Source organism: Triticum dicoccoides, chromosome 1B (assembly GCF_002162155.2).
Source record: "Triticum dicoccoides isolate Atlit2015 ecotype Zavitan chromosome 1B, WEW_v2.0, whole genome shotgun sequence".
NCBI classification, from domain to species: Eukaryota; Viridiplantae; Streptophyta; class Magnoliopsida; order Poales; family Poaceae; genus Triticum; species Triticum dicoccoides.
Genome location: NC_041381.1, coordinates 86,131,334 through 86,141,048, shown reverse-complemented (window position 1 = coordinate 86,141,048; position 9,715 = coordinate 86,131,334). Strand labels below are relative to the sequence as shown.

At 52.4% G+C, this 9,715-nt stretch overlaps 1 protein-coding gene across 1 annotated transcript; it reads right to left on the bottom strand.

Moving 5' to 3' along the window:
* Positions 1–2,662: 2,662 nt before the first annotated feature.
* Positions 2,663–8,753, bottom strand: LOC119320899 (protein NRT1/ PTR FAMILY 5.2-like). The gene is made up of 3 exons (XM_037594811.1): positions 8,544–8,753; positions 8,231–8,448; positions 2,663–4,241 (listed from the first exon to the last, which is right to left on the bottom strand). The coding sequence occupies exons 1-3, from the start codon at positions 8,650–8,652 to the stop codon at positions 2,787–2,789; spliced, it is 1,782 nt and encodes a 593-aa protein (XP_037450708.1). The 5' UTR covers positions 8,653–8,753; the 3' UTR covers positions 2,663–2,786.
* Positions 8,754–9,715: the final 962 nt, after the last annotated feature.

Sequence of the window (9,715 nt, the reverse complement as noted above, 5' to 3'; positions counted from 1 at the left end):
ACGGAGCCCCCGCCGCCGGAGACGGAAAGGAAGATGGAGAGCCTCCAAGCTCCCCATCAGGAGCACGACCCCAGACACCAGGCGCAGGGGACGCGAATGCAAGCTTACCAGATCTACGCCGACGTCGCGAGACCCGGAGCCAGCCGTCGGCCGACGGAGGCACCCCCAACTGCCGGCCCCGACCCCCGGGGACAAACTTACGAGGGCGAGGGGCGGCGCAGGTGACCCCCACCTCCCCAGAGCAGGTCACCGCACCACTGGGGGAGGAAGGTAGAGACCGCGGATCCTCCTCATCCGACAGCAGCGCCCAAAAACGAGATCCAAGAACCGGCAGCACAGAGAGAGAAGGGGAGAGATCCACCTGCGGGGAAACAGGAGAGGATAGGGGGAGGGGAGCTACGCATGAAGGTGAGGGCGACCGGACGCCGGCCACCGGGGAAAGGCGGGGAGCAGATCTGCCGAGGCGAGGAGGAGAAGGAGGGGAAGGGAGGGGAGGGAGAAAGGAAGGAGGAGCCATCCGTCACCAAGAGTTCGTCCAGCTCGATATTCACTTCGTTCGCGAGTAGGTGGCACTTGGGCAGGTTCGTGTTCTACATGTTCCTACCACTCAGCAGTTTGCCGATGTTATGACTAAGGGACTACCGACCCCAGTCTTTGAGGAGTTTCGGTCCAGTCTCTGTGTTGCCGGCTACGCTTCGACTGCGGGGGGTGTTGAGCGCACGTTGTCCATTGCATATGTATAGGACTTGGGTATGTATTTATACCGTTGTATCTCTCTCTCCCCCTTGTATATTTGTACATCTTGAGAGACAAGTAGAGGCGGATCCATCCTATATCTATATATGTACATCATGCACACGATCAATGAATTATCGATGCATGCAATCTCTTCCTTCCAACTAACAATATAAAATACAAAAGCCCTTCAAATTGAGTTCTACTAAAATCTAGAATACGGTGGATGTAAGGTATATTTTAGACACGATCGATGTTGAACCATAAAATATGTTTGCCGCCGTTTCAATGTATGTCCTTTTTAATGTTTCAGTGTATGTTCGATTAGCTGTGTCTATCTAATCGTATGTATTTATATGTTGGGTCTGTTTAGGACACATATAGATGTGACATAATTATGTCACATCTAACCTTGTGTCCATTATGTTTGTGGTTTATTTTTTTGCCGTATTTTTTTATTTCTTGTTGCTGTGTTATTTGTGGGAGTTTAGATGTGACATCCTTAGAAAACATTTAGATGTGAATTTGATAAACTGTAATATGTTTAGTCTACTCACACACTCGCAGTCATTTGAGATATTTTTTTTGAAATGGAGGAAGACCCCCGGCCTCTGCATCTCGACAATGCATACGGCCATTTTATTAATTATTGACACAAGACCTTACAAAGTTGTACAACAATAAGACTAAAGCCACCGTCTAAGCAACATTTGTCGCTACACCTATCCAGTTGATGAAGGGGCGCAGATAGTCTAGGTCTACTACCCAACAGACCTCGCAACCAAACCTAACATCTAAGACCCGAGGCCCCAACCAGGACGCCTGCTGGGTATGGGCACCCACCAATCCGGCGTGCTCCTCAACCAGGACGCCTGCCGGGTATGAGGCCGCCACAGCTACCTGCCACCAATCCATCTTCAGAGCTATACTGCAGCATCAACCTTGCCCGGTCTCGCTGCCGTCGACGCCACCATGGCACCAGACAGCTCCACCATCCTGCGCTCGTCCATCCAGCCGCATCCATCATCGATATGCAGCCGCACCATGCCGCCAAAACATCGACATCGGCGCGGAAGATAGAACGCCGCACCACCCGGCAACCTCCACACCGTCGCCACTGCTGGAGATACTCGGAGCCCACCATCCACATCATCTCTCCCCCGAACAGCAGATCCTCCCAAGACGGCGCCTCCATGGAGGATACGACGCGTAGGACGCCGCCGCCGCCCAATCCAGAATGGATTTTGGACTTTCGTCCGGGATGGGTTTGGAGGTGGATAGGAGAGACCTCGGCTTCGCCTCCACGGAGGATAACGGCGTTGAGTGACGTCGCCGATGCCGGGCCGGCCTAGCCATCCAAAGTTTCCTTCGGTCCCCATCCTATGCCACCAAGCCTCGGCCTGCTTCGGATCCGGTGACAAGCCACGATCCAAGACCTGTGAAGATGGAAGATCCATGGAGCTCGACCCACCGGAAAGGAGGATCGAGAAGAACCCGTTGTAGACCTCCAGACACGTGACGACCAACATCACCCCGCGGCGGCCGACGGAGTCCGAAGCCAAGATCCAGATGGATCTGATCCAGATCCGGCGGCACCCGCGACCATCGGGCAGTTCGAACGCAGACACCACGTCGCGACATTGCAGAGCCCGCGACCACCGAGCCGCTCACGACGTCGGCGGGAGACCCGCCGCCGCGCCGCCGAACCCCACGTTAGCCCGGCGCTCCTCTAGTCCCCATTGTCCCGCGCCAGCCAGAACGAGATGGATGGGAAGAAGCCCCGCCGCCGCCCAGCCGGCCAGGCTTCGCCCGGCGGCGTTGCGGACGGCGGCGAGGAGGGAGAGGGGCGGAGGAGAGTGCGAGGAGCGGCGGCTAGGGTTTCCCCTCGGGTCGCCCTTCTATTATTTGAGATACATGATGATTTCAGTAATGAGTATATTATTTTTGCATCGCTTCAGTAATGAGTATATATCGTTAACAGAACGGACCACTTCATCGACATTCTACTGTTCATTAGCTAATTATATACAGGCCGAAACATCCAATTTTTTTCATGCCACTGGCGCTGGCTCTGAATGAAGCCTAACCGGGCCGCCCTGCACGTCGACATCAATCGTCTCCCTCGACTCCGATCGGTACTTGTACCTTCCGCTCAGCGCAAGGAACACCGACAAGTTCACCGCGGCGAGCACGGTGAGGAGCGCGTAGTAGTAGTCGAGCCGCGAGGCATTGAGATTGTTGGTCACCCACGGGCTCCCCCTCTTCGCAGTAACACGCCCGACCAGGGAGAGGATGGCGCTGCTGAGCACGTTTCCGGCGCCATAGGCTACGAGGGACAGCGCCGTGCCAAGGCTCTTCAGGCTCTCCGGCGCCTGGTCATAGAAGAACTCCACCTGCCCCACTACCAGGAGCGCGTCGGCGGCGCCCAAGAGCACGAACTGCGGCAGCAGCACGAAGATGGTCAGGGGAAGCACGCCAGCGGCGTCAGGTCCATGGCCCCTCGCGAAGCTCAGCCTCCGGTTCTCGATCCCTGCCGTGACCACCATGGTCACCACCTGGAGCAGCATCCCGGCCCCGATCCGCTGAAGCAGCGTGATCCCCCTCGGGTTCTTGGTGCGCCTCCGGACGGCGGGCACGAAGACGCGGTCGTAGAGCGCGACGCAGATGAGCATGGTAAGCGTGATGAACGCGCCGAGGCTCGCCGGGGGCACCAGGAACGCACCCAGGCGCCGGTCCAGCGTCGCGCCCTGCTTGACGAAGAGCGTGTTCGCCTGCGCGACGAGCGTGCACGGGACGACCAAGGTGAACAGCAGCGGCACAAGCTTAGCGATCTGCTTCGTCTCCTCCACATGCGTCACCGTGCACAGAGTCCACGGGGGAAGCCGGGCCGGCGCCGACCCGCCGTTGGCGTCCCCGGGATTTACCTTGACCGCCGCCTTGTTGAGGAACCTCATGGAGTCGGTGGCGTCCATGCGGAACCTCCTCCTGCTCGTGTAGTGCTCCAGCTCTAGCTCGTGGAGCTCCTTGGCGTCGTCGGGCAGCGCCATGCCGCGCTTCCACACGGCCGCCGCGACAACCCTTCCCATGCTCGTGAACGGACTGCCCTGTGGCGCCTTGTGGCGGTACAGCGGCGTGCCAGCAAGGAAGATGGCGACGGAGACCAGTAGCCCGAGCGTGGGGATGCCGTAGCCGACCGTCCAGCTGACGTTGTCCTGGAGGTAGACGAGGACGGTGCTGGAGAAGAGGATGCCCAGGAAGATGGTGAACATCCACCAGTTGAAGAAGGAGAGCTTGTGCAGCTTCTCCGCCGGGTCGAAGTCGTCGAACTGGTCGGCGCCGATGGTGGAGATGTTGGGCTTGGTACCGCCGTGGCCCAGCGCGATGGTGTACAGCCCGCCGAAGTAGACGCGCAGCTGCAGCGCGGAGGCGCGCGGGCAGGTGGCGCCGTCGCACGCCGGCGGTTTCAGCGCCGGCACGGTGACTGACAGCGTCAGCAGGATCATGCCCTGCGTTCGGTTCAGTAATTCAGCCATGTCAAAGCAGATACAGTATAAATTTTGACAACGCATGCATGGTGCGGCAATTCTTCAGGAGATTTCAAAATTTCTGATAAATTTGACTGTAGACTGACAATACTCAAATAGGAACATATGCTACGTGACACTATGAGCTTGGGATTGTCGTTTGCCGTGCCGTCTGAATTTGCATGTGTTTGTATTTTTTATGTTTTGAGCATGGGCCTGTTGTTTGCTCTTATATTTCTATACAGAGGGAGTATGTAGACTGGAAGCATATGGTTTCCGATTTTTAACTTCAAAACGGCGAAATAAAAAGATGAAACACACTCCCTCTGTTTGAAATTACTTGTCACAAAAGTGAATAAAAATGGATGTATCTACAACTAAAATACAACTAGATACATTTATTTCTTGGACGAGTAATTCCGAACGGAGGAAGTATGTGATACCCTTGGTGCATTCCATTTTCGGTATCAAAAGTCTCCCTGCTAAAAGAAATACTCCCTCCGTTCACTATTTCAATATGGTTTGGATATTTTAATACATACTATATATGGACTGAAATAAGTGAAGAAACATGCTAAAATGCATCTATATACATCTGATTCAAAAAAAATGTTAAAACATCTTATAATAGTAAACGGAGGGAGTACTTCTTACATATGTTTTACTAAAAAATTGCACAATTATGTACTCCTTCCGTCCCAAATTTTTTGTCTTAGATTTGTCTAAATACGGGCGTATCTAGTTACATTTTAGTGTTAGATACATCCGTATCTACACAAATCTAAGACAAGAATTTGGGGACGGAGAGAGTATTATCTATACTTTTTTCAAGGGTTCGTTAGGTATCTGCACCTTTTTCTTAGTTGTCCTTGTCTTTGTGGCATGGTTACCTAAAACACGTCTTATAAAAGTTCACGGAGGGCATATATTTGAAAAGGGAAGGACAACTGCCTAATCTGGATACGGCCCCAAAAGATTCTTATGGCAACTAGACGGTATATATTATAGGAATGACATTTGTGCTTCTACGACCAGGGCTAAAGCCACATCAAAAGGGGAGCAACGCATTAACTTCGAATAGTTTACCGAAAAAGGGTTTCCCTCGCTTTGTATTCCAAAGCAAACCACCAAAGTACACAACACAATGCTGAGGCGAGCAGCACAACAGGCCCAAAGAAAAGGAAGAAGAAAAAATGCCAACAACGGCAGCTCAACAAAACGCGAATGACCCGCGACCGCTGCGCCCTCCGGAAACAAACCACTACAGCCCAAGGCTCCGAACTTCCGCGAACTAAGCAGCACCTCCAAAAAGGGATGCGACGCTGACGATGCTGCTGCCCGAACAAGTCCTTGGGTTTCCCCCAATACGCGGAGGGAGGTGGGGGATAGCTACTCCCGACGCCCTCCAAGAAGGGATAGTGGCACCCGCTGGTGTCACCGCATCGGAGCCGGACGAACCGGCGAGGATTTCTCCCGCATGCCAAACCCCACCAGCCAATCGGAGCCGACCAGCCAAACCACCGCCCAACTATGCGCCACGACGGTTGCGCCGTCACCAACACCGTCTCGCTGCGAACACCACCACGAGGCCAAGAAGAGCGGAGAGAAGATCTGAGCGACGGGAGCAGCAGCATCAAGGCCGAGCGGGAGGGAACCACCTCCACCGCCATCGTGCGGAAGGCCCGCGCCTCCGGCACCGTCGCGGTAGCCGTCCGGACACGGCAGCGGGGCATACCAGGCCACCCCGGCCCGGCCAGGCCCGAAACGGGCCCGCTAAGCCCCGCCGGCCACGCTGCAGCAAGCTGGCGTCGATGCCGCCAGCCCCTGCCGATCATCGCTGCTCACCACCGCCTCCTGGAGGCCACGCAGCCGCCACGCCTGTCGCCGGCCCGCCCCGACCTAGATGGAGCCCGAAGGGCCCAGATCTGGGCCGGGCGGGTGCCGCCAGCCCGCGCCGCCGCCCGGAGCTCGCCCCCGCCGCCGCGCAGGACCGCCGCCGCCTGAGGACACCGCCCGGAGCCGCTCCGTCCCGCGCCGGAGAAACCCTAGAGGGGGAAGGGCTGGGGGCCGCCGCCACCAACGCCGCCCGGGCCAGGCCCGAGGCGGGCGCCGGCGACAGCGGCGGGGAGGAGGAGGAGGGGGGACACGCGCGGGGACGGAGGGAAGGCACGGCCGGCCGCCCGCGGGGGCGGCGCGATCGCGGACGGGAGAGAGGGGCCTCGAGAGATACCGCCGGTGTTGAAGAACGAACCACGTCGAATAGTTTCATCAACCTGGATCTATACACATAGAAAAATTACTAAAATATACACTTTAATGTGTATTTAAAATGTACTACTCCGTCCGTTCACTATTATAAGATGTTTTGTATATTTTAATATGAATTATATATGGACTGAAATAAATGAACAACGACACTAAAACGTGTATAGATACATTCAATTTAGAAAAAAGTCAAAACATCTTATAATAGTGAACGGAGAGAGTACTACTAAGTTCACACAGTCAGTTTTTTGAACACTGATCAGACACACACTTTTCTGACATTTGCAAATGTGGTGCTCACTTTTTTGACATCAATGTGATGCTCAGTTTGTTCATAAAAAGTACTTTCATCTCGTACAATATTATACTCCCTCCGTTTTAAAATAAGTGACTTGTTTTAGTTTAAATTTCAAATTTAACATTTTTTAGTTTAATTTTGAAATTTAAACTAAAGTAAGTCATTTGTTTCCGAACAGAGGCAGTAGTAGAATTTCACTACCCGCTAAAATTAAAATGAAATAGATGGAGCAGCAGCCACACTCATCCTGATCTACCGTTTCCTTATTTTTCTTCTTTATGCAGTAAGTCCCGCCTCTTGGTTAAAAGGGTGACAGTCAGTCACCCCCAAAATAAGAAAAAGGGTAAGATGGAGGCCACTGCACCCGAATTGGAAAAATATTTTTCTAAAGTCAAAAAGACTCAACACTTTCTTAATTTTTTAAACAAACATAACCTAGCATATTACTCGTGCGTAAAGTTTCGCAGAAGAATGACTCTAGAGGTATCCTCGACAAAAGGATATCACAAGTCCAAAAAATATGAACAGTAACTTTTATATAGTACGTATTGATTTCGTTTTCCCCCTCTAGAGTACCACCTTTCAGAACTTTCACGCGAGTATTACACTAAGTCATATACTCTCCCGGTCCCAAAATGTAAAACGTTTTTGCAAGCCCTATTTAGCTTGCAAAAATGTCTTACATTGTCGGGTGGAGAAAATATTGTTATAAACAGTTTCAGATTTTTTGACTCTTTTTTATATTATTTTTTTCAATTAGGGTGCAATAGGACGCGAGACCCATTGGCTATTTCTGTATGAGCCGGCTTTAAATCTCGCACCAAGAATCCAGCAATTCTAGTACTATTTCCTTGTTTCTAAATATAAGTCTTTTTTAGAGATTTTAATACATACTATTCTCTCCGTCCCAAAATTCTTGTTTTAGATTTGTCTACATATGGATGTATTTATTTACATTTTAGTGTTAGATACATCTGTATTTAGATAAATATAAGACAAAAATTTTGGGACGAAGGAAGTACATACCAATGTATATAGCCATATTTTAGAGTATAGATTCATTCATTTTGCTCCGTATGTAGTCTGTATTGAAATATATTTAGAAACGGAAGGAGTATTAATGCCCATATCCAAAAGATAGATCCTTGTTAATTATTGAACCCGGGTCCTGCGGTCAAGTACGAGAGGACCCATTGCTGTTGCTTCCTGTTGACGCCATTTTGTTTCGTCAGATCTATTAGACTCGTAGTTTGGATGGGTCTCAAGTTTCAACTTTCCTGGATTGTTTTTGTTGCTACGCGAAAAAGGGTCAGACGGCTGCGTCACCCAAGAAAACTGCAATGGCTATCTCGGAAGATTGGAACAGGCGAGGATGAAGACTGAACTGTAGTACGTGTGCGTAGAATACCATGAGGTAGATGGCGGAGCCGGCGACGAAGGTCCAGTAGCGGCCGAGGTAGGCGTCGGCGACGACGGCGCCGATGAGCGGCGTGAGGAAGACGGTGCCGGACCAGTTGGTGACGTTGTTGGACGCCTCCACCGTCCCCTGGTGCAGCCTGTTGGTCATGTACATCACCAGGTTGGACGCGATGCCGTAGTACGCCATCCTCTCGAAAAGCTCGTACACTGCACACAACGCCGCCGACGACGACATGAACGCAACAAGTAAGCCGGTGAGAAGAACGTGCTATGTAGGCAGGAATCTGTTGCCGCGCGCGTACCGACGATGAAGGCGCAGGCGGTCCAGCCGCCGCGCTTGGAGCGGAGGAGGGGGTTGCCGCGGAGGTCGACGGAGCCGTCCTGCGCGTACGCCCCCTCGCCGTTCTCCATGGCCTGCTGCTGCTGCTGCTGGCTATCTCTCTATGTGCTGGGTTTAGCCATAGCGCTTGTCTGGCGAGACAATTCAATGGCTGCTGCTGCCTCAATGGGTTCCCCTGACGAGCTACTTATGATGGATGGCCGCATTGATTTGTGTACGTAGGGGCCGTTTCTTTCTGGCTCCCTTCTGACCAATGTCGCTGAATTACGATTATACCCTCCAGACAAGTTTTTTCCGCTGAAAGAGCCTTGACGACGAGTCGCACTAGACCGACGCAGGTAATGCCCTGGCTGAAGAGTGGTGGCAATTCACGTCAAGAAAAAAAAAGAGCGGTGGTAACACTGTGGATCAGGGCAACGTCGCCCAATGCTCAGACCACGATCATTATAAGTGGCCAAATGGAATTTAAGGAAAGAAGAGGCATGTCTCGTGGCCGGAATCGATCGGGGCGGCCAAATCGAGCGCTCCTATTGTCCATACGGACCACGCACGGAGTCAACGGGTCGCCGGCCGGCCGTCGAAACCTTTTTTTCCTTGATGATCCCACGTTTCCCACCAATCCGCAGAGCTCGTTCCTGGGGCGTATGGATGGATGCCCGGGTGCGTAGGAATAAAACGGCATCGTGCATTGTTTCTCTATCTAACCCGCCCAATCGGCATCGGTTTATTCTGCTTTTTCTACACTACTCCTGCTCGGATGGATAATACACTATGGTGGGATGATGGAAATTGAACAGCTAACAGTGTTTGTTGCGGCGACAACAGGAATCAGGTGCTACAGCCCACGGCGCATTATGGATGGTGACTTTGGGCTGGGGCACGTCGCACGTGGACGTGGGATTTGGGGAGGCCACCGCCGACACGTACGGCTCATATCCAATACCCCGGTGCGCTCGTGGTCCTTCTTCTGCGGGAACATGTGTAAGCTGTATGTACCCCACAGCTTTGAGGCTTCTTTGTTAAACTTTGCGTGCCTTTTCTTTTTGGGCTGGGAGTCTTTTTATAAACGAAGGCAAAACAGTTGCCTCGTCTATTAATCAAGTAGAAAAGAAGTGCTGAGTTAATTAACAAAAA

Excerpts from the sequence above, each read along its gene's own strand:
- LOC119320899 (XM_037594811.1), bottom strand. The coding sequence starts at position 8,652 with ATGGAGAACGGCGAGGGGGCGTACGCGCAGGACGGCTCCGTCGACCTC. Across the intron at positions 8,449-8,543 it reads CGCCTGCGCCTTCATCGTCG|TGTACGAGCTTTTCGAGAGG; the intron begins GTACGCGCGCGG and ends CGTTGTGTGCAG. Across the intron at positions 4,242-8,230 it reads GCTCCGCCATCTACCTCATG|GGCATGATCCTGCTGACGCT; the intron begins GTATTCTACGCA and ends AACCGAACGCAG.